At 49.0% G+C, this 22,580-nt stretch overlaps 1 protein-coding gene across 3 annotated transcripts in view; it reads left to right on the top strand.

Moving 5' to 3' along the window:
* Polr3e (RNA polymerase III subunit E) overlaps nucleotides 1-22,580 on the top strand; it is a 32,406-nt gene that overhangs the window by 6,877 nt on the left and 2,949 nt on the right. The window contains exons 4-21 of one of the 3 annotated variants that reach the window (XR_009585459.1): nucleotides 1,755-1,832; nucleotides 2,513-2,628; nucleotides 2,991-3,073; nucleotides 5,440-5,547; nucleotides 5,854-5,903; nucleotides 6,741-6,860; nucleotides 7,766-7,851; nucleotides 8,149-8,193; nucleotides 8,281-8,372; nucleotides 9,286-9,406; nucleotides 12,628-12,709; nucleotides 13,973-14,032; nucleotides 14,128-14,285; nucleotides 14,722-14,783; nucleotides 15,272-15,795; nucleotides 17,540-17,617; nucleotides 19,525-19,650; nucleotides 20,559-20,789. Coding sequence is in view for 2 of the 3 variants with exons in the window: in XM_021635674.2 (XP_021491349.1) it covers nucleotides 1,755-1,832; nucleotides 2,513-2,628; nucleotides 2,991-3,073; nucleotides 5,440-5,547; nucleotides 5,854-5,903; nucleotides 6,741-6,860; nucleotides 7,766-7,851; nucleotides 8,149-8,193; nucleotides 8,281-8,372; nucleotides 9,286-9,406; nucleotides 12,628-12,709; nucleotides 13,973-14,032; nucleotides 14,128-14,285; nucleotides 14,722-14,783; nucleotides 15,272-15,795; nucleotides 17,540-17,617; nucleotides 19,525-19,650; nucleotides 20,559-20,615 (2,046 nt within the window). In the remaining variant the exon portion in view is untranslated. Of the gene's footprint in view, nucleotides 1-1,754; nucleotides 1,833-2,512; nucleotides 2,629-2,990; nucleotides 3,074-5,439; nucleotides 5,548-5,853; nucleotides 5,904-6,740; nucleotides 6,861-7,765; nucleotides 7,852-8,148; nucleotides 8,194-8,280; nucleotides 8,373-9,285; nucleotides 9,407-12,627; nucleotides 12,710-13,972; nucleotides 14,033-14,127; nucleotides 14,286-14,721; nucleotides 14,784-15,271; nucleotides 15,796-17,539; nucleotides 17,618-19,524; nucleotides 19,651-20,558; nucleotides 21,352-22,580 lie in introns of those variants that run through there. The other 2 variants (XM_021635675.2, XM_021635674.2) reach the window with 2 other exon arrangements.

Genomic DNA, 22,580 nt, shown 5'->3' with positions numbered 1-22,580 from the left:
TGTGTAGTTAGTCCCAGGACAGGGGAGGCAGAGACAGGTGAATATCTGGGATTTACTGACCAACCAGCCTAGCCTACTTAGTGAGCACCAGGCCAGTGAGAGAGACTTTCAAAAAGCAAGTGGATGGCTCCTGAGGAGTGCCCAAGGTTGTCCTCTGGCCTCAGGTATACATATAGCCAAACATACAAGGGTACCCATTGAGGATGCAGTACAGTTTGATCACCAATCAGTTGGTGGGCATTTGGGTTGTCTATACTTTAGCTACTGTCTTGAATAATGCTCTCTGGACATTGTATACACAATGTTTTTGTATAAGCCTGTGTTTTCACTTCCTGAATGCACATCTGGAGTAGAATGGCTGGATCATACTACATTAAGCTTTTTGAGAACCTGTTGGACTCTTGTACCATTTTACATTCTTCGTATAAGGTGGTTATCAGGAGCACTTTGATTCTGTGTTGAACATGAGGGAATGAGATGGAGGCTCCTGAGCTCTGCAGAGAGGGCCTGGGTCAAGTGGCAGGGGCAGCAGCAGCACCTGTGCACGGCGGAGGCTGTCTGTTCCTCAGGGTTACCTGCATCCTTGACTGGCTCCATGTGTGCTGGGCTCTGCTGTTGCCGTCTTTGTTCACACGTGGCAGCTTTGGGAGGGAGAACTCGGGAATGAGTGGCAGAGTCAGTACCGAAGCCAGGATCTATAGCTCACTACCAGCCTTAGCCTGGAGTTGGATGACTTCAGAGCTCTGGGCCTCAGCACAGACATAGCCATGGTGGCTTCATGAGCTATTGTGGGAGGGTATATCTCACCCAGTGCTGGCTCTTCCACAGGCTCGGCTTGTGCTCCAGGCTGTCCTCCCACCAAAGCTTACCCCTGCTTCAGTGGAAAGAAGTAGCCCTGGTGTTGCTACTGAGTAGTTTTTAGGAAGTGACCACTTACTTCCTAGGCTAAATGTGGCTGACCTGAAATGGCCCCGAAAGTGGAGCTGCAGCCCAAGCTGCTGTACTCCATCAAGTGCGCTGCAGAGGCTGTTGGATATTAGGCATTGATGACTTGAACTGAGGATTCAGGGGACCATTTTGGGGCTCATTCATCCGCAGTTTCCGTGGGAGAGGAGAAAGTATTTCTGTGGGGACTAATATGGAAAGGTGCTATGTGTTCAAGAGCCAAGACTAGGTTTTCAGAGGAGGCTTAAGCGGGCAAGCCATTTACATGAAAGTAGCCTCACACAGGAGGGACCCACCTTCCTGACCCCTTTCCTGAGGGTGTGTGTGGAAAGTACAGGTACATTGTTTGCTAAGAGAGAATGGGGCCACAAATTCCTGTGGCCAGTGTCCAGATCAGCTTCTAGAAGTCTTAGGCTGGCTTTGTTTTCCTTCTTGTCCTCCTCTTGTCACATTTTTCACCCCATTTCTCACTCCTCTTGTCACATTTCTGAGTGGGCCCCTACTACTCTTAATTCCCACAGCCCTGCTTTCAAGCTTCTGGGTGTCAATGGGCTCAGCCATGACCCTTGAAAGACAAAAGTGTTGTAAAGTAGTCCAACAGCAGGAGGCTCAGAGGACCCATTGACATCAGACTATAGGTGAAAGCTGTAGGGGGTCTTGGCTTGATAGAGCAGACCTGGGTATCTGGTTTCTGTTAGGGGGTAGTGTGGATGGGGATGGCCATTGATTAGTCCTTCACTGGAACTATTGATGCCCTGCTCTAGTTTGTGCTGGGCAGGGTGGATTGATGGATGCCTTTCTGTCTCTAGTACCCTGTTCGTCCAGCTTCGATGACCTATGATGACATTCCACATCTCTCAGCCAAGATCAAGCCCAAGCAGCAGAAGGTAGGGCTGTCCACCAAGTGGAAGTGGAGTGCAGAGAGTAAAAGGAGGTTAAAGGGGGCTAAGGGAAGCAAGAAGACAGATACTTTGGGGATCAGAAGCTGAAAGAAGGAGCACTGGAAGGATTAGGGTAACAGCAGTGTGTAGGTCTTAAGCAGAGGCTGGAAAGCTTTTCCAGAAAGCAGAGGCAGCCCCCAGTAGAATCAGGCTCCGGGGTGGTTGGAAGGTAGGCTGGGGGGTCCTGGGCGCTCAGGTGTGGGTGTGGGTTAGTTTGCAGCAGACTGAGTAGAGGGAGATCCTGTATCCATACAGGATGGGGTGAAGAGGCAAGGAGAAGCTGAGACAAATTCCCCATCTGTAGGAGTTGTGGCTTTCAATCCGTAGTCACAGGGAGATGCTGTTCCAGGATTGCTGATGTTGGCATGATATCTTAGTTTCAGAATTTCTTTCTGATTTTGGGGTATAGAGGAGTAGGGGACAAACAAGATTGTGTCTGTACCCTAAAAGACACTGTGACATTTCTGTTGGAAATTTCATTGGTGCCCTCTTGTGTGGATTGCAACCCAGGGGCCCATTGGGAGGGACACTGGTCCGTCTTGCTTCTGCGTAGGGACCTAGCTGGGAGTGTTCCTGGGTGCTGTGGCATGGCACCTTCCAAGTTAGATGGAACTTTGTACCTCCAGGTAGAGCTTGAGATGGCCATCGACACCATGAATCCCAACTACTGCCGCAGCAAAGGAGAGCAGATTGCACTGAACGTGGATGGTGCTTGTGCTGACGAGACAAGCACGTATTCCTCGTGAGTCCCTGCCCCTGGGTCCACTGCAGGTAAAGGGCAAAGAGGGGTCTCCAGTGGCCTCAGGCATTGGGCCCTTTCTGCCCTACCATCAGGATCCCCAACATGTCGGGTCTCTGCTTTTAACTAAGCGTGTTATGGGCCTGCCTTCCCGGGTTGGCTTATCCTGCCAGGTGCTTCTGAGCTGCAGGGGCCACTGGCTTCTGGAGCTCTCGTCCGTCACTCACCTCTTGACCCACAAAGCTATGGGTTTTCTCACCCTTTAGACCACGCTAGCGCACAATGGAATAAGTTTGGGGTGGATGGGGTTGGCCAGCCTCTCTGGAGCACCCTGGTGCTGACTCTGGTGCTCCTTGTGCTCCCAGGAAGCTGATGGACAAGCAGACCTTCTGCTCCTCCCAGACCACCAGCAACACGGCCCGTTACGCAGCTGCACTCTACAGGCAAGGTACCTGGGGCTGGCTATTCCCTGGGAGAGCGCACGGTGGGCTGGCCTGCAACGTCACCCAGCCTAGGTTTCTCGAGCTATATGTATGGTCTTGGCCGCTACTGAACACTAAACCATGCCGGATCAGGGCAGCATGGAAATGACACATTATGGAGTCAGAGCACTGTGAAGAGGACTTTGCCAGGCACTTCCAACTTGATAGTGCTGGAGCTTCAAGTCTATTTGCTCCTGGGAACACATATGCAGCATAGCATGGTATTGGGGACAGGTGGCAGAATTTTGTCCTTTAAAGTTCATGGTACTTAGATCCCAACAGTTGTATTCAAACATGGGCAGCATCTACTGAAGACAAATGAAAATATGACCACGTACATCTTCGGACACAAATGTTCATTAGGCCTTTTCTTCATGAGAGCTAAAGACTGGAAACAATCCAGAGCCCGCCAAGGTTGTCCGCATAAACAATGTGGCATATCCACGCAACAACCTTATCTGGTCATATGAAGGAGTGAATCCCTGGTGTATGTGTACTTCCACATGGATGAGCCTCATAAACTCATGGAAGAAACCGGCTCTTCAGAAGACTGCATACAGCCAGGTGTGATAGTGTCCACTTTTAATCTCAGCATGCCATTAATCCTTTGCTTTGGAGGCAGGTTCAGATGGATCTCTGAGTTCTAGGACAGCCTAGTCTACATAGTGAATCGTGGGGAGGCAGGCACATGTAAAGAGACCCTGTCTCAAAAAAAAAAAAAGATTGCATACTACATGCTTTAGTTTTCTTTCCTGCTGTGATAAAACACCTTAACAAAAGCAATTTAGGGGAGAAAAGCTTTATTTGACTCACAGTTCCAGGTTACAGACCATCATAGGAAGTCCAAGCAGCAGGAAGTAATCACTTCACATCCACAGCCAAGATGAGAGCTCCGCCCCGCCCACAGTGGGTGGGCCTTCATTAACCAAGATAGTGCGCCACAGACATGCCCCCAGGCTAACTTAATCTAGACAGTCCCTCACTGAGACTCCTTTTCCTGGGTGCTGTCAGGTTGACAGAACTAACCATCATGCCACCTGTTCCCACTTAATGAACTGCACAGTAAGCAAATCTGTAGAGTCAGAGCTGATTGGTGGTCCCCAAGGGCAAAGAAAGGGTGATATGGGGAGTGACAGGTTCTTTTGGGGGTGCTGAAAATGTGCCAAAATTGAGAGTGGCATAGTGGCCAAAATTCTGAGACTCTTAATCTGTCTCGGGTTGTGAGCTTCAGATGGGCGCGTGCGTAGTGTCTGTCAGAGCCCGCTCGGCACATGTCAGATGCTCTAAGCAGTTACTTCGTTCAGCACTTGGAGGTGCCTCAGAGGCCCAAAAGAGTCAAATGCCCGCCTGGGATCCCAGCACTGGGGAGGCAGAGGCAGGTGGAGCTCTGTGAGTTTGAGGCCAGCCTCTTCTATTTGGTAAATTCTAGGGATTCTGTCTAAGAAAAAAAAAAAAGCGAGAGTCATGGCCCATAGATACTATGTCTTGTTCTGAGCCATATCTCAAGAACTGTATCTCTCCCACCCCTTTTTATATTTTGAGATGGGGTTTCTCTGTAGTGCTGGCTGTCCTGGAACTCTCTTTGTAGAGCAGACTGGCTCAAATTCACAGAGCTCCACCTGCCTCTGCCTTCCAAGTGCTGGGATTAAAGGTGAGCTCTAGCATTGCCTAGCTACTTTCCTGTTTTTAATTTTTTTTAGATTTATGTGTGACTGTTTGTCTGCATGTGTATATGTGTATTGTGTGCATGCCTGGTGCCTGAGGAGGCCAGAAGAGGGCATTGGATCCCCTGGAGTTGGAGTTATAGATGGTTGTGAGCTGCTATGTGGGGGCTGGGAACCAGACTTGGGCCGTCTTCAAGAGCAAGTGCTCTTCACTGCTGATCCATCTCTCCAGCCCTGGAAGCTATGATTCTTGCAGCCAGAGACAAATCATAGTTAGAGACCAGACTGTCCTCTAATGGACTTCCGTAGGGCTCTGGCAACAGCAGTGTGGCAGAGGCCCATGGGGAAAAGTGGGTGAGTTGTTCATGGTAGATAGAAGGAGCGACAGGGGTGAGGAGAGGAGACCTGAGTGGGCAGGGAGGGGCATGAATGCTGGGGAGTGCGGGGAGGTAAGTCTCAAGGAAGTGTCTTTGAGCAGAGTTAGGCTCCTGCTTTGGGGTATGCTTGTTGTGCCTAGTTGGAAATAGCTCCTGGTTTGGTGCTCCTGAGGAGGCTAGTTTGGGACTAGAGTAGGATTGGTGGTTTAACCATGGGTGTGGGCTTCTTGGTGATTCCTTTGACAAGCTTTGGCTCGTAGAGGCATGTTCAAGCTCTTCTTCCTTCGCCAGGTGAGCTCCACCTGACGCCTTTACATGGCATCCTACAGCTTCGGCCCAGCTTCTCCTACCTGGATAAAGCAGATGCCAAGCACCGAGAGAGGGAGGCAGCCAATGAAGGTGAGCCTGCTGACAGTCTGTGGTCTGGATGGGCCAACTTGGGCACAAGAAAAAGGTCGGATTGCAGGATGCCTACTGGCACCCCAGGTCCCTACCTACTAAATGCCAGTACCTCTAACCCAGCATTTGGGACAACCAAAACAAATGTCTTCTCAGATTGCCAGACATCACCTATGGGTTAAACTGCCCCAGTTGAGGCCACTGCCCAAAGACCACAGCCCCCTTGCTTAGCCTTCCTGAGGGAGGGTTGTGTGGGGGCAGAATGAGTAGTCCCAGTAGAGGCTGTACTGACAGCTTGCTTTGTAGCAGGGGACTCTTCTCAGGACGAGGCAGAAGAAGACGTTAAGCAGATCACGGTGAGCTCTGGCCCTGGGCAGGAGGGAGCAGCATGGATGGCAAAAGACAGCAAGTGGTGCCGGGTCTGAGCAGAAAGGACTTCCCCGTCCTTGGGAATAACAGATGCAGAGTTCATTGAGCTCCCTTGTCTACTGCCTGGAGGGAGTAACCTGCCTGCTTCCTGGCCTGACTCCTGTTGTAGACGGGAGAACCTTGTCCTGGTGATTGCTGGGATCCGGGGGTGTGGCAGGATTGTCTGGAACGGGAAGGCAAAGCCCAGGAGCCCCAGTGACGTCACACAGGCTCAGAGTCTCATGCTGATGGCCTGTGTGGTTCTGCCTCTGTAATGTTGCAGAAGGGCTGTTGCCAGGCTAATAAGTTTGATTTTAAGATTTGAATATTAGCCTTCTACTTTGGATGTACGAGGTCCCTCCTATTGGTGTGTTATTTGTGATGTAGTTTACCATAAGCACTGAAAGAAAAGCACTGTACAGTAGTGCTGCAGCTGGCACAGAAATGACTAGACTTCGCACACTCCGGGGAGTGTCCTCTCCTCAAGTGATGTGGCAGAGGCTTAGGCTTCAGAGGTTTGTTCTGTTCTCAGCAGCTTGTTGGGTAGCCTTTAAAACCTCCTGTACCCTCCTGGGTGACTACTCTCAAAGGTATGCTTTGGCACTCCTGTGGCCCACCCAGAAAGCCCTTGGCCAGGGCAGACAGAAGCAAGAAAACACCACTCCCAGCCTGCATTGGCAGCCACAGACTGGATTTCAGTAGCAAAGTGTGGGCTGGGGGGCTATGGTCTGGCAAGGTCTGTGTGGTCCAAAGACCTAAGGCTGTGACCTTTCACCTCTTCACAGGTGCGGTTCTCCAGGCCAGAGTCGGAGCAGGCCCGCCAGCGCCGCGTGCAGTCCTATGAGTTCCTGCAGAAGAAGCATGCAGAGGAACCCTGGGTCCACCTACATTACTACGGCGTGAGGGTGAGCCAGAGCATGATGCCCAGAAGCTGCCTGGCTCACCTTTAGCTTCACAGTGTGTATGGCTGCTTTGCCATACCATAGAGAGCATGAAGTCCTGTGAGCAGTTTGCATCTTATCCACATCTCACTTAGCGCATGTCACATAGTGTGGGAAGCAGAGAGCCATTGTTTCCAATTTAGGGGTTTAGCTCCCTACGCTGTGCATGCAGTGGAGCTGGTGTTTGCTTAGAGGTTTTCATGCACCGTGGATGCTGACTGCAGGCTAGACACTTCATCTGGGGTCATACTGGAGAATCTGCTGTCTGCCACACACTCTCAGGTTCCTGTCCACCAGCCCAGGGGGCGTTTTTAATATATCCAGTTTCCAGAATTTTGCAACATAGTGCCTGCCACTACACTAGGTAAAGGAAGCAATTGAACATTAGCTCCCAGGTGTTTGGACTAAAGCTCCCTGATCTTTGGGGGAAGGACCAACTGAAAGCTTCCAGGAAGAGAAAATAGTATCAGGAGAGCCTTAGAGGTTCACGGTCAGACTAGCAGATACTCTACAGCTTATTCCGGGGTTGCCTTGGGAAGATGCCCTTTTTTTCTTAGTTTCCTTGTCTGTGAAATAGGAATAGTAAGAGCCTTGTAGAGTTAGTTACTGTGTGAATGAGCATTGGTACAGAGCCTGGCACATGGCAGCTGCTTGGTAAATACTAGCTCGCTTTTAGTCCTTGCTGGTGTTTCTGCACTATAGATGAGCACTGGGGCTGGAGTCCTAGAGCCAGGGGGGTGGATGAGTGAGACCACATTGCAGAGGCTTTGTGGGTGCTGTGCTCCGGTGCATGTGGGCCTGTGGCTGGCTTGGAGCAGGACAGTGAGTGGCTGGAGTGGGGCGTGATCTGTCTTGCCTTTTCCTCACAGGATAGCCGCTCAGAGCATGAGCGCCAGTACCTGCTGTGCCAGGGGTCCAGCGGGGTGGAGAACACGGAACTCGTCAAGTCACCCAGGTGGGACTGGCTAGAGGCTCTGGGAGAGGCAGTTTTGGGACTGTGGCCCCTTCTGCATGTAGGCAGGGTGAAGGAGGGACATTGCCTCTGGGGAGATCCCAGGAGAGTGGCCTGGCATAGGTGATCCTCATGTTCTGTGAGGCTGTTGTCTAGGAGCTGGGAACTGCTGGGGCCCGGGAGGCTGGGCATTTGCTTACACTGCCCCAGGTTTCAACCTGGCTGTGGTCTATGCTTACATATAGGGGTGAGGCAGAGTCCACAGAGCCTCTGACACCCCTCCAACCCCACCCCTTACAGCGAATACCTCATGATGCTCATGCCACCCAGCCTGGAGGAGGAGAAGTGAGTAAGGGGCTGTTGCGTTCTACCTCTCCACTGTCCCCCACTATCTCCTACTGACCTCTAACTACTCAACCCTGCTTCTAATAGGGACAAGCCTGTGGCTCCCAGCAATGTCCTGTCCATGGCCCAGCTTCGCACATTGCCCCTGGCTGATCAGATTAAGGTCCTGATGAAGAACGGTGAGTGCTGCTCTCTGCCTCCAGGGCCAAAGCCCCTGCTCCCCAGAGTCTGCCCAGCCTGGCAGCTCCATTCTGGGCGGTAATGCACCACTGTGTCAAGTCACCCAGGTGCAACTGGCCCTCCAGGTGGGCTTCTGTGCTTTCTTGCCGGCTCCTTGCCATGGGAGCCTAGACAAGTCACCCTGAGCTTTGGTCTGCCTTTAAAAGACTAGTGTGGGGTCCGGCGGTGGTGGTGCATGCTTCTAATCCCAGCACTTGGGAGGCAGAGGCAGGCGGATCTCTGAGTGTGAAGCAGCCTGGTCTATACAGTGTGTTCAGAACAGCCAAGGCTACATAGAGAAACCTGTCTGAAAAAAACCTAAAAACTAAAATAAAAACATTAAAAAAAAAAATACTAGTGTGAGTTCCTGGACACTGAAGAGCCTGAGTACAGTCTTACATGGGATGTGAAGTAGAAGTGTGTCTTCGTGCCTTGCTGGACTAGCTCCTTTTTCTTTCAGAGGTGCAGAGCCTTTGGGGGCTGAGTCTCAAGCTCTGGGCTCCCCTGAGAAGTCTTAGGCCCAGATAGCTAGGGGTTCCCTGCCTTGCCTAGGCTTCTGTAGAGGACAGTGGACTCTAGATCTTCCCTGAGGCATCACAAGTGGCCTGGATTCAAATCATGGCCCTGCTTTTTCTAACTAACTGAATGTGCGGGAATTTTCATCTCTTTCTGGGCCTAGTGATAGAATCTTCTTAGCTTTCCACGTAGATCCTCATGTTTGTTCTTTGAGACACAGGCCTCCAGGCATACAGTCCACCACCCGCTGTGATTGCTGCTGGTGCCTATGAGTTATGGTAGCTGGGAGCTTGTGCTCTACAAACACTTGTGGGGAAGATAGACCACTGAGTTGTGTCCCTTGTCTGTCCACCTCAGTGAAAGTCATGCCTTTCGCCAATCTCATGAGCCTCCTGGGCCCCTCCGTGGACTCTGTGGCTGTTCTGCGTGGCATCCAGAAGGTGGCGATGTTAGTTCAAGGAAACTGGGTGGTAAAAAGGTAAGCTGTTGGGAGTCTAAACTGAATGTTGTTATGTTCTGCCTTGTTGCATTTTATGTTTCCAGGACTCTGTTTCCATTCGGTTTTTTGTTTTGTTTTTTTTCACACTAATTTGGGAGTTAGTCTCTTGACTCTTTTTTTGGTTCCCTACAGTTATGGTATGCATCTGTGACATCAGTTGCACATCAGTTGCTTTTTACTCTCTTCCTAGACAGCTCAAAATCTCAGAATCTTTTAGCTATTCACTTCCCACATGTAAATTTTAACTGTGTCTATATTTTCAGGCACAATTCACAAGACTTTATCCAGTTAGCGTTCTTAGGCTCACTTACGTCTGCCTTTTTTATGTCTATAAATTTTTAAAAATTTATTGGTACATTGGTGTTTTGTCTGTATGTATATCTATGTGAGGGTGTTGGATCCTACAGACAGTTGTGAGCTGCCATGTGGGTGCTGGGAATTGAACCCAGGTCCTCTGGAGAAGCAGCCAGTCTTAACTACCGAGCCATTCCTCCAGTTCCACATGTGTGCGCCTTGCATCATATTTTTATTCCAGTGTACTTCTGAATTCCCATCTGGGGTAACTTCATTCTGCCTAAAGAGTGCTGTAGTGTTTAACACAGATCTGCCAGTGGTAGCTTTCCTCAGTTTTTAGGTTAGGGATTATTCTCCGTGTATGTGGTGTACATTATGTGTGTGTGTGTGGGGGGGAGGCCCAGTGTTGAGGTCGTGTCTCTCTCGGCTGCTCTCTGTTTATTGATGCAGCATCTCTTGCTGAACCTGGAGTCCCCAGTTTCGTTAGTTTAGCCAGCCAGCTTGCATTGGGGCTCTGTTGTCTGCCTCCCAAGTGCTGAGATAATAGGGTGCCACTCTTAATTATGTGTAGCTGTGTATGTGGGTGGTTGTGAGTGAGTGCAGGTGCCCTTGGAGGCTAGAGGAGTCAGATCACTCTGGAGTTGGGAATTACAGATGGTTGTACAACAGCTACCTGCTGTGGGTGCTAGGAAACCAGCTTGGGGCCTCTGCTAGAGCAGTGAGCATGCTCTTCCCTGCTGCCATCTTTCTGGCTCCCTGCCTGGCTTTTTATGTGGGGTCTAAGGATCCAAACCGTGGCCCCTGTGCTTGGGCAGCAAGTGCTATATCATCTGAGTCATCTTCCCAGCCTGGTGTCGTTGTGTTTTGATGTTAGTTGTTATTGAGAAGTCCACTGCCAGCCTAATTCTTGTTCTTTGATGGTAATCTCTGTTTTCCCCTGGTTGCTTTGAAGCATTTCTCTTTGTTTTGGCTTTCCATTGTTGCGTTAAGAAGTGTCTAAATGTGGTTTTCTTTTTACATTGCCTGTTGGGGTTCAGGTCATGACTTCATGGCTCAGTTTTCAGTACCTTCCTTTCTCTGGTTCTTCCATCAGTTCTGAGGGAGGAGAAAGAGCCTGTTAGCCCCTTAAGTTCCTAGCTCTCAGGATGATGCCTGGAACACACCAAGCCAACCGTGGTAATGCATACTTTAATTAGAATGAAATGGTGTCAGTGGGGCATGGTGGCACATGCCTATCATCCCAGCACTCAGGGAGGCAGAGGGAGGAGATCTCTGTGAGCTGGAAGCCAGCCTTGTCTACAAAGCGAGTCCAGGACAGCCAAGGATACATAGAGAAGTCCTGTCTCAAAAAACCTTTTTAAAAAAAGAACGAAATGGTGATATAGTAAATACATTAATAGATGGCTTCCCTTTGAACAGTGTAGTGTGAAGTGAATGATATAAAATGTAAATAGCTCTAAAACTCAAAACAGTTCATTGCGTTAAGCCTGTCAGGTTGTCAACCTGGTGATGGAGTTATTCCTCTTACTGCCACATGGTGGTGCCCTCTGCTGGTCAATATACATTGCTGTTGGCTTAGGCTTCTTTTTTTTTGTTTTTGTTTGTTTGTTTGTTTTTCGACACAGGGTTTCTCTGTAAAGCCTTGACTATCCTGGACTCACTTTGTATATCAGGCTGGCCTCAAACTCACAGTAATCTGCCAGCCTCTCTCTCCCTGAGTGCTGGGATTAAAGGCATGTGCCACCACACCCAGCTCTACCTAGTTTTCTTTAGGGAAGAGTTTTATCATGACACATTGCTTGTTAAATGTGAGGGTGAGTACTATTTGTATTTATACTGTGAACAAATAGAAGCCAAGAGGGGCTGTCGCATCCCACACACCTCAAGACACTGACCATGAGAGGTTGGCCCATGATTTGTATTCCACAAGGTACCTGAAGAGCTGGGTTTGAATGTGAGCTCTGTGAATCTGCCTGGCCGCTACCTGCGTTGTTTGTGTTCTTGGGGTCCTAGCTGTTGAGGTATGGCTTTTCTCATCAGCTTGGGTGTCCTACATATTGCAAGGGTTTCTGTAAGCCTTCTCTTGGGTGTTGAGGCTAAACTGTGTGTGAGTCATGATCTCTCCAGCCAGGTCTATCTTTGTGTCTATGTGAGATTTAAAAAAACAAAACCCTCACTTTGATTCAAAATAAGTCTTACTGTGTGTTCTATGCTGTGTGCTACACCATTCGGTGTCCCTCTCTGTCCTCAAAGCACAAGGGTCCCCAATACGTGCCTGACAAGGTTCAGTTCACAGTGGGTGTCTCTGTGTGGCAGCCAAGAACTCTTTGCCAGGTGTGTGTCCATGGAGTTTAACCTCGGAGTCTGAGTTGCTCAGGCCTGGCTGGTGTGAGGAGAGGGCCTCTAGCAGATGAGCCGTAAAGCTGGCCAGGGCTGTGCGGCTGGAGGTAGAGTGGGAGTCCTGTTGTAGGGGATCTGCTTGTTCGTATGCCTCCGGGCCTTTACCCTGAGGTCCTGAGCCTCCGCACAGTAATTTCATGCTCCAGAGTGGACAGGTCCAGCCTCTTAACAGCTAACACATTCCTTCAGGTGGCAGGGAAGGCCTTGCAGCTTGCTTTGGCACTAAAGTTTCTCTTAAAGCCACAGCCATTTTACCCGTGGTTTCAGAGTCTTCTCAAGAGTCCTGTCCTTGAGGTCCCAAGCTTATATGTCTTTGGGTCCCTAACTCCTCCTTGGGGTTGGGCCAGTATGTGCTATGTTGAGCTGGGAAGGGGTTCCTGGGCCGGGAAGAGGGCTGCAGAGCCAGGCGTGTTGCCTGCTGCCTGGACTGGCTCTGTGAACTTGGAAAGTAGGCTGTGGTGGTGGACAGACCGGGGCTGACCAGCTACCTCCCCTTGATTTGCCAGTGACATCCTGTATCCCAAGGATTCCTCCAGCCCGCACAGTGGTATGCCTGCTGAGGTGCTCTGCAGGGGCCGAGACTTTGTGGTAAGTACCCAGGCGCAGGCCACAGGGCTGAGTGTGGAGGGATGGAGTCCAGCAGGGAGGTCTGTGAGCAGCCTCACTGTGGGGCTCCACTTGGTGCTCTTGTCTCCTGGGCATTCTGGGCTGATAGGCCCCTCCTGGCCTTCCAGAGGGCTCTGCTTATCCTGTGTGGGGGGCTCATGTGCATTACAAAGCTCACCTTGGTTGCAGATGTAACTTAAATCAGGATTTTACCATAAATTAGGCTTTCAGTTGTCAGGAGTGATTATGACCGCCTGGCAGCATTGGATCTGTAGTTCTGCACAGCACCTACTTTGGATGGGACCAATAGTTCCCTTTCACTGTCATTTGGCACTTCTGCCTTGCTAGTGTCTGGGGTTTGTGACTTCAGAGCTAGCTTTTCCCTCATTCCTCTTACCCTGCCCTGTGTGTAACCCTAGCCTAAGTCCCTCCCAGGATCTCTGGAATCTGCACTGCCCGTGAACCCTTGGCATTTACACTTTGAATTTGCTGAACTGTGGCTGCTTAGAGCTGTTGATGTTGGCCATTGTGCTCTGCACAGGCTTGTCATGAAGGGAACCTGCCCTCAGGTTGTTTGAAGACAGCTGCATTTGCGCTTCTGATTAGATAGTGTCAGCTTTTGCGGGAAGTCAATGTTGAGGAGCCTCAGGAGTCTGTTTGATCTGGGATAGCAGAATGCTGCTCCCACCTAGCCTCATTCACTCGTGCACAGGTGCCCTTTGCTCTTGGCTGCTTTTCTACGTGGGTACATGCAATTGGGTTGGAGCCTGCACGATTTGTGTAAGATGTGTTACTGAGTCCTCTTGGCTCTCAGTCATTTATTCTTCCATCTCCTGGGTAGGTCAGGAACATGTCAGTTGATGAGGCAATGAGAAGGCTGTAGGGAGCCTGAGCCTCTGGGAAACCATGCTTCCAGCAGCTGCCACAGTGGAATGTTGTCATGCATGGGGCAGCACCTTGTTCCTGAATCGCCATGATACTCTTAGGAGGCCCTGGGGATGGGCAAGGCTGTCTCCATTGAACACTGTTTTGGATGGAAGGAGGTGGCACAGCCAGCCTGGAGGGGAGAACACATCTGTAAAGGCAGAAAGTGGTGTAGGTGAAGAGGCTCCTCAAGGCGCATACTAAGAAGAGTAGGTAGGGCAGGAGTGCCATTTTGGTCTGCCACCCAGGCTTTGAACCACCTTCCCCACCTTTACCCTGGCCTCTTACTGCCTCCTAGAACATGATGCTTTTCTTTCTCAGATGTGGAAGTTCACACAGAGCCGATGGGTGGTAAGGAAGGAGGTGGCAGCAGTGACCAAAGTAAGTGGTGTTCTTCATGACCCTGGCCCCAGGGCTTGCTGTAGGAGGGAGCCTGAGGCTGGCAATGACTCAAACACACTCCTCCTCCCCATCAGCTCTGCGCTGAAGATGTGAAGGACTTTCTGGAGCACATGGCTGTGGTGAGGATCAACAAAGGCTGGGAGTTCTTACTGCCTTACGACTTGGAGTTTATCAAAAAGCATCCAGATGTGGTCCAGCGGCAGCACATGCTGTGGTCAGGCATCCAGGCCAAGTAAGGGCTGGTGGGGTAGCTTGAAGAGGTGTAGGTGGCCCTGGCTGCCTCCTAGGAGCAGCACAGTTGGGCTGCATCTGGGCAGTGAGGGACACTTGGGGGTGGCGCTGTGTGCACTGCTTTCCACAAAGATGATCATTGCTAAAGGAACCCAAGTCCTCCCAAGCACAGGGCTGATGCAGCCACACCCACTGCTTGTCAGAGAAAAGAGCCACATAGTTTAGCAAGAAAGACAGATGGTTGCTGTCTTCACGCTGGCTCTGGGCTCTGACTAGGGGTTTGTGTGCACTGAGGGCTTGCCGGGGAGAAGGCCTGGCTAAACCCTTTATGCAGTGTTTTGGTGACCCAATGTCCTGGGCTTAGGGGCTTGTTCCTGTGGCGAGGCAGACAGTACAACATATAGGTTAGAGTTTAAAGGGTTTGTTCTTTTTTTCAGATTAGAAAAAGTCTATAATCTCGTAAAAGAGACCATGCCAAAGAAGCCGGATGGACAATCAGGTGTGTGTGGCTTCAGGCTGGGTAGGCTCCCAACTTGGTCCCTGGCCCAGAAGGGGTCCTTCTTGGGATCAGCCCTAGAAAAGGGCCATGCTGCTTTCAAAGCTCACCCTCTCTGTGCTGTCCTCCCTTCTACCTTTACCCCTCTACCAAGTTAGCCTAGCGTTTGTCCATCAGGATAGCCTCGGTGGCCCCTACTCCCACCCCAGGGAGGTACTGTGTCCTTCAGGGCAGAGTGGATTCTGAGCCCTGGCGGAGCAGCTGGTGGTGTGGTAGGAGCTGCTGGGATTACAGCAGGGCTCTGTATGTAATTCTGTGCCTAGTTTGCTTCTTCCCTCAGTGTTAGATGGCAAAGTTCCACTTGAGCAAGGAAGGGTGGAAGACAGCACTTGGTTCCTTGCTCCAGCAGCTGTCTGGTGTCCCTTGCTCTCTGTCTCCATGCTTTGGCTGTCTGGGACTTGTGACCTAAACCATACTGCCTGTCCACACAGGGCCTGCTGGTCTGGTGTCTGGAGAACAGCGGGTCCAAACAGCCAAAACTAAGGCCCAGCAGAACCATGCCTTCCTGGAACGGGAGCTGCAGCGCCGGAAGGAGCAGATGCGGGCAGCCACCGTCCTGCCCAGTGTGCAGATAAAGGAGGAACCCCTGAGCGAGGAGGAAGCAGATGGGGAAGAGCTGGAGGCCGAGGAGGAGGAGCCCATGGACACTGCACCCAGCAGTTGCCTCAGCACCAAGTTGGCCAACGGACTGCCTGCTGGACGGGCAGCGGGTGGGGACAGCCTAAATGGGCACCCAATTCCAGGCTGTGCCAGCAACCCAGTGGCCCGGGAACTGAAGGCTTTCGTGGAAGCCACCTTTCAGAGACAGTTTGTGCTCACACTGAGCGAACTCAAGCGCCTCTTCAACCTGCACCTGGCAGGCCTGCCCCCAGGCCACACACTCTTCAGTGGCATCTCAGACCGAATGCTACAGGATACGGTGCTGGCCGCTGGCTGCAAGCAGATACTGGTGCCTGTAAGTAAAGCTTGTGTCTACCAGGACAGGCAAACAAGGTCACTCAGCCCTTCAGGAGGGCTGCTAGGCGGTCTGCAGCTTCCTGGGAATCAAGCAAGGGGAGAAGTCTGTGTCCTTGACTCCAGCTGTCTCTCTTGGGGACAGTGGCTGTGAGGTTGCATGGATAGGGTGTACATTGTGCTCATCAGATGGCTGTGTCAGCTCTCGGGGCTCCCTGTCCTCATCTCAAGCAGGTGTGTTGGTTTTTCTACCACAGGAAAGTAAGCTATCTAAGGGCCTTAGCCACTATCAAGGCCTCAGTAAACATAAGTCCTTACCTGGTTGGTATTTAGTCCCTAGGAAGTGAGTGGTACCAGTAGAGTTTGAACTTAAGTCTGGAGGCTCTGTCTGTTCTGCTTTCACATGGGGAAGCCATGGCTTCCTCTGATTTTAGGCCAGTTGACCATATTAGCTTTGGCCTCTGCACATTTCAGTTGCTAGGCATGGGGGTGGTAGAATGAGCTGCCTACTTCAGTATTTCCTGCCAGTGGAGTGGGCTCCACAGTGGGGCAGGAGACTGACCTCTGGCTGGAAAGGAGTGCCTGGCTACAGTCCGAGGGAAGTTGGTATGGCTCTTTCCTAGGCTCTACCCATCCTGGGAACAAATTGGATAGGGATGTTGGGGTTTGGCCATGCTGACTTACGAATGGGGAGTATGCCAGGCACCAGGCTCACAAGAACCTGTGGCCTAGGATGATGCTTAGGCCAAGGCCCTTGCCTCTGTATGTAAGGAACAGTTCCTGTGGCCTCTGCTGGCAGAGCTTTCTTGCTGAGGTCTGCATTAGAAGGTGCTGAGATTGGGTTCCTGGCCACCCCAACTGGGGTCATTTTTCTACAGGCCTACTTTTCTGTGTGCTGGGCAAGAGAAGGGCACTAGCCTGCTGGTGGTGAGTTTGCCTGGGCTGTCTGCGTGGACAGAGGGTGAGGGGACTGCTATGGATCCACTGCTCTTTCTGCCCACCACAGAAGCTGCTCTGGCCATGTTCCTTCCTCTTGGAAGTGCTGGCATCTGGAGGACACTGGCCCTGTGTCCTCCAGGGACCCAGGGACCATATTCACAGCATGTCCCAAAAAAAAAAAAAAGGCCTTGATCATTCTGCCTTCTAATTTTTCACACAAAGGAGATAAGACTTAGGGAGAGTGAGTAGACTTGCAGACTCAAGTTTGGCTCATGTTTACTGCTGTGAGCTAAGTAGCTGTAGACAGTGAGCGAACAGCTCTGAACCTGCTTATCCTTTTGGTAAATGGGCAGGGCAGCCCCTCAGGTGAGATCATATCAAGTCCTGTATCAGGCTTTATGTGCTAGTGAGCACTAGGGTCAAGTACAGGATAGAGCCGGGAGCCAGCAATGCTGGCTTCTTCCCTGACCTCCTCCTTTTCGGGTACCAGGACTGTCAAATGAAACAAGTGGCCTGAAAGACTTGGGAGTCTTCCAACATCTTGCTGTAGCCACACTTCTTATGCTGTCCTTGTGGGACTTCCTAAGGGAAAGGGAGACATGAGCCCACGCAGACAGCTCAGGGCAGCATTGCGCTAAGGCCACCCCAAATACCTGTTGTTGCACAGCCATCCAGAGCCCCCTCACTAGCACCAGTGAGGAGGCTTGGACCACTTTCCTACGACTGGGCTGCAGGCTAGGTGGGCTGAAGTGGGCAGGGAAGCAGGTTCCTAAGACCGAGAAATGACCAATTCATGCTTGGGCCAGTTTCCCCCACAGACTGCTGCTTCCCCTGATGAGCAGAAGGTATTTGCCCTCTGGGAGTCTGGAGACATGAGTGACCAGGTGAGGTGCCTTTTTTTTCTTTTGCCATCTTTCTTTCTCAAGAGTGGGAGTCCTGTAAGGTTGAGGCTTTTAGTGGCTAGGGATCTGGAGTAGTTTAACAGGTCAAGTTTTTCAACCCTCAATCCATGGCCCCCAACACAGGCAGGATGTGCCAGTGGTTTGAACCTGAACTTGAGGGTCTGCTGTATTGAAAAGAAGACTAGTTTTCAGGAGTATGGTAGCCTCACTGTGAGGTTCTGTAGAGCTTCCAGAGAGATGCCAGGTAGGCTTGCAAACTATGTGCAGAGACGGCTCTCAGCGGCCCCTGACAGCAGGCTTTATTAGCTGTCTCAGACCTGGGCTTCAGGTTGTTTTGCCCTGTGATCCTCTCCAGTGTTTGTGTAGTTGCAGCCCTGCGAGCTGAGGTCCAAGTGCCTTTAAATCATGAACTTGCCTGGACCCCAGAGATTAAAATTTATTGTTTTAGTAGAAGTGCCAATTAGGCTGTGACAAGGAGTGAACCCTGCTGCAGGCTCTTTTCCTCTTACTGCAGAACAAGAGTGGGTGTGAGGCCTAGCTTCTTACAGGACTCCTGAAAGGACCTATGCTCTTGACCAGGAGCTTCAGGCTTCCTACATAGCAGTAAATTAAGTTTGATTTAAAATCAAATCAGGACCAAAAATCTGCGGAAGCGAATTCCAGTTCTGCCCGCCCCACTTGTACTCCTCATAGGCCATCATTTGCAGCTGTAGCAGACCTGTGGACTTAGCATCATCTAGCACGTAGATGGCTGGTGCTGGAGTCGGCTCTTTCCTCTCCTTCCACCTTGTGAGGCTTAGAGATCAACCCAGGTGTTCAGGCACCTTCACTTCCTGCTCACAGGCTCATCTCCTGTTTGCGCTGTTTTGAACACTTGAGACCAGCAGTGGCACCTGTGGAGTGTGACTCTCGGAAGCCTGTCACTGCTTCTCCATGTGCCTGGCTCTTACTTGTAACTAGAATCTCAGTTTCTCTTCATGTGTACCAGCCTCTGGTGGGACAGAGTTGTCTTCCATCTGCTCATGTCTAAAAATGGTTTTCTTTTTCTGCTGTCAAGTACTGCTGGTAATAACAGAACTAAAATTTTACAGGGCAGATCATTTCCCCAGTAAGTGGAGGGTTATCTCAACCATTTCAGAGTTGAAATTCAGTGCCTTTCTTCTTGTGTGGTCTTTGTTGTTCCCTTAACAAACTGTAGAGGCTTTTATTATTATTATTATTATTATTTATAAGTACTTTAATGAAACTTCTATGTATTCTAAATTCTTTGTTTTACTAGACAGTTGGGCTCTTAGAGAATCCTGTAGGCTGATTTATCTTTTCCTATCCTTACAGGAATTTTGAGATATTAAACATGCAGGAAGTTAGTTGTCTTTTCCCATTTTTTTAGACAAGAGTTTTTCCCTCTAGCCCATGCTGGCCTTGAAGTCATGCTGATCCCCTTCCTCACTAGGGATTGTGGGTGTGAGTCACCACCCTTAGCGGTCTTTTTCGTTAAAAACTTTGTATTGGGGAAGATCTCATCTCTCATCCATGCTGTTTAATTTCTCTTTAGGAGTTTAATACATTTCCCAGTTCCCTGGATTCAGTGTTATGCTTATGTGTGAAGACTCTGAACCAGTTTAGATGCCTTTTCCCCACCCAGTTTAAACTGGCTGCTCTGCCTCTTTAATTCTTATATGTCCAAACTGTTTATCCTGGGTTTCTTCACTGCAGTCTGGAACAAATGGGCCAGACTTTCTAATCTTTAACCAGAAGTGCCAAGCCACAGGCTTTTAATTAGATAATGCAAGGTGGGGCTATGGCCATCATTTTGGGTCTTTTGTTTGGGATAATTCACATTTGGGATGCTATTTCTCATATTAATTAGCACTTTTTTAAAATTAAAGCATCGACAGGTTTTGCTTGAAATATTTTCTAAAAATTACCGAGTACGCCGGAACATGATCCAGGCCCGGATGACTCAAGAATGTGGAGAAGAGCTAAGCAAACAGGAGGTGGATAAAGTGCTAAAGGTATATGCATTGTGCCCCTGCCCTCACCCAGAGCATCTTAGGCTTGAGCTCTGACCTGTCTTTTTAAGGACACTCGTGTGTGGAAAAAGGACTTGTGTCTGGTACCTTTATTCCTGCTCTGTGTATAGTAAATCATGACAGCTCGACCCCCATTCCCCAAGTCTGATGGCCATCAACTGGTAATGACTATGACCAGCATTGGTATGCTGTCAAGAGAGTGAACTTTTCACAGAGTTTGGGTTGGGGTAGGTGTGGGGAAGCGTGGATCATCTTTATTCAGTAGAAGACAGGTGTAGACTAGAATCCTGTGTCCTGTGAATCTTGTACCACTGGCAGTACAATTTAGTTTTTTATTTTTTAATTTTAAAAGGAGTATTGCCTGGCAGTAGTGGCACACACTTTTAATCCTAGCACTCAGGAAGCAGAGGTAGAGGCAGGCGGATCTCTTGAGTTTGAGGCCAACCTGATCTACATAATGACTGCTGTGTAAGGAAGCCATCTTTAAAAAAAATCACAGAAAACAAAAACAAAAACGGGGTGGGGGTGTACTATTTTGCTTAGTGTGAAAATACTTCTGATCTGTGGTACATTTGTAGAAATGGAGCATAGAAAGCCACTGACACATTTCCTCTAGATGTAAGTGATGTGCCTTATTAATTCCTCTTGTCTTGGTCAACTTGAAAAGTATTTATTTTCTGTTTCTGCAGCACATCTATATTTATAATACTTATTAAGATATCCCTGAGGAATGGTGGCTCAAAACCCTTCAGGAACAAAAAGTGTCTTCACAGCTGCATAATTGGCAGTTTTTGATTTGTGTTCTATCCATTAATCATAAATCAGATTGTGATAGCAATAGCTAGTTTTCCTGCTAAAATCTGCCCTTACCCTGTTTTCTTAATTCCTAGGACTGTTGTGTAAGCTATGGTGGCATGTGGTACCTTAAGGGAACAGTACAATCTTGACAACAGTAGCAAACCACTAACTCAACGAATCCAAGCCCAGGGAAGGATGGCAGAGCCAGAAGTAGTCTCGACTTGCCTCAGGACAGAGCAAGAGGATCTGCCCACCTCGTGGCCTGTGGCTCTGCCTGGCCCAGAGGACAGAGGGGCTCATACCCGGCCAGTGGCAGGGTCAGCGTAAGTGAGATTGCTCCCAGCCGAGACCAACCGGGCCTTCTTTGCAGTACAATTTGAAATTCCTGATGTATTTTGCTTATTTGGTTTCATTCTCATAATAAAGAGAGTGTACACTGACATGGGCAGGATTATGAAAATCATGGTTTAATATTTTCCTTTTTTAAATGAATGCCAACAAAGTTAAAGTTATGTTTACAAGATGAAGAGAACCTTAAGGTTTTTAATATTTAAAATGCCTAGAAGCCAATAATTAGTCTTAGAGTTTCTCTCTGCTAAGACTTCTGCCAATTTTATTAAACCAAATTGAATATTTTACTGTTGGGTTTCTGAGGCCATTTTACCTTTTACAACAGCCTACTTTCTGTAGCAATCTCAACTGTTTACACGAACCATAGCAAAACATAAGATCAACTCCATCTTCTCCTAATGTTCGCATAAAGGTGCAAACTGAACCAGGTAAGTGTGGATCCAGTGTATAAGCAAGGTTATCAACTCTTTGATGTAAAAAGAAAAAAATTATATTTTGTGTATTTTTAAAATAAATGCTAACACTAAACTGGCATCATGGTGCTGCTGTCCTCAAATAGTTGCAGGAAGAAAATGTCATCTGTGCTCTCAAAGCATTAAAAGTACTAACGAGAGAAGGGAGTCCATGACGCCATCACACCAGTTCATGACTCCACTTGTTGCTCACCATGACGGTGCGAGCTGGTCTGATGGAGTGCTTGCAGTTCTGAAGACTGGGCTGCTCACTCGGTCAGGCTACCAACGTTATAGGTACAACCACTGAGTGGTCCTAGCTGTGTTGCAGACATGGAAGCGAAAGAAAAGAAGGGTGGAGAGTGAACATAACTTCTTAAGGAGGGAAGGGAGTATGGGGCAGGCTCCTTCCTTGGGAATGTGAGAGCTGCTTAATTTTTAAGGTTTTAGTGGTTACATTAAAATAGTTTAAAAAATAAATATTAATGTACTTCAGACCCAAATATTTTAAATCAAAATGTAATAAAAGTATTTTTTTTTGCACTAAATCTTCAGAATGTGGTATTTTATAATTCTAAACCCCCTCAGGGCTGTGATTTACATGCTGAGTTGCCACATTTAGCTGTGGTGAAAATGCCGGACATTAGCCCTAGAAGATGGGGGAAAGGTGAGCTAGGCTGGACGAGATGTGACTTTTTGCTGCAGCCCATAGTATGCAGCGTCATCACTGCTGGCTGAGGGTTGAAATGATGCTCTGTTCTCTCTTCTATAGAAAATGAACTATCAGATACTTTACTATAATTCAGTAAGATAGCAATCAGGAGGGCTGGAGAGATGGCTTAGAGGTTAAGAGCACTGGCTATTCTTCCAAAGGTCCTGAGTTCAATTCCCAGCAAACACATGGTGGTTGATAACCATCTATAGTGAGATCTGGTGCTGTCTTCTGGTATATAGGCACACATTCAGGCATAACACTGTAAAATAATAAATAAACAAATCTTTTTTAAAAAGATCAATCAGGGATATATTCTGTTAAATAGGCATTTGTTAATAACAGAATTAAAACACAATTCCAAAAGCTAAGCGAACCTAAGATAGGAAAGATGGAATGCTAAAGAAAAGATGCAGTCTAGATGATGACATCATAGCACTTTCTAGCTCTCATCTTCCTTCCTTCCACAGAAACATCAATTTGATTAACTATCCATATTACCGAAACACTTCACAAGAGCTATGGAAATCACAGATCTTAGCATCCGCATGTAGCCAATATAAAATAATAAAGAGGAAGGTAGTTTTATAATACACATC

Source organism: Meriones unguiculatus, chromosome 14, assembly GCF_030254825.1.
Source record: "Meriones unguiculatus strain TT.TT164.6M chromosome 14, Bangor_MerUng_6.1, whole genome shotgun sequence".
NCBI lineage: Eukaryota > Metazoa > Chordata > Mammalia > Rodentia > Muridae > Meriones > Meriones unguiculatus.
The sequence above is the reverse complement of the archived record's forward strand: the minus strand, read 5'-3'. Positions and strand labels throughout refer to the sequence as shown.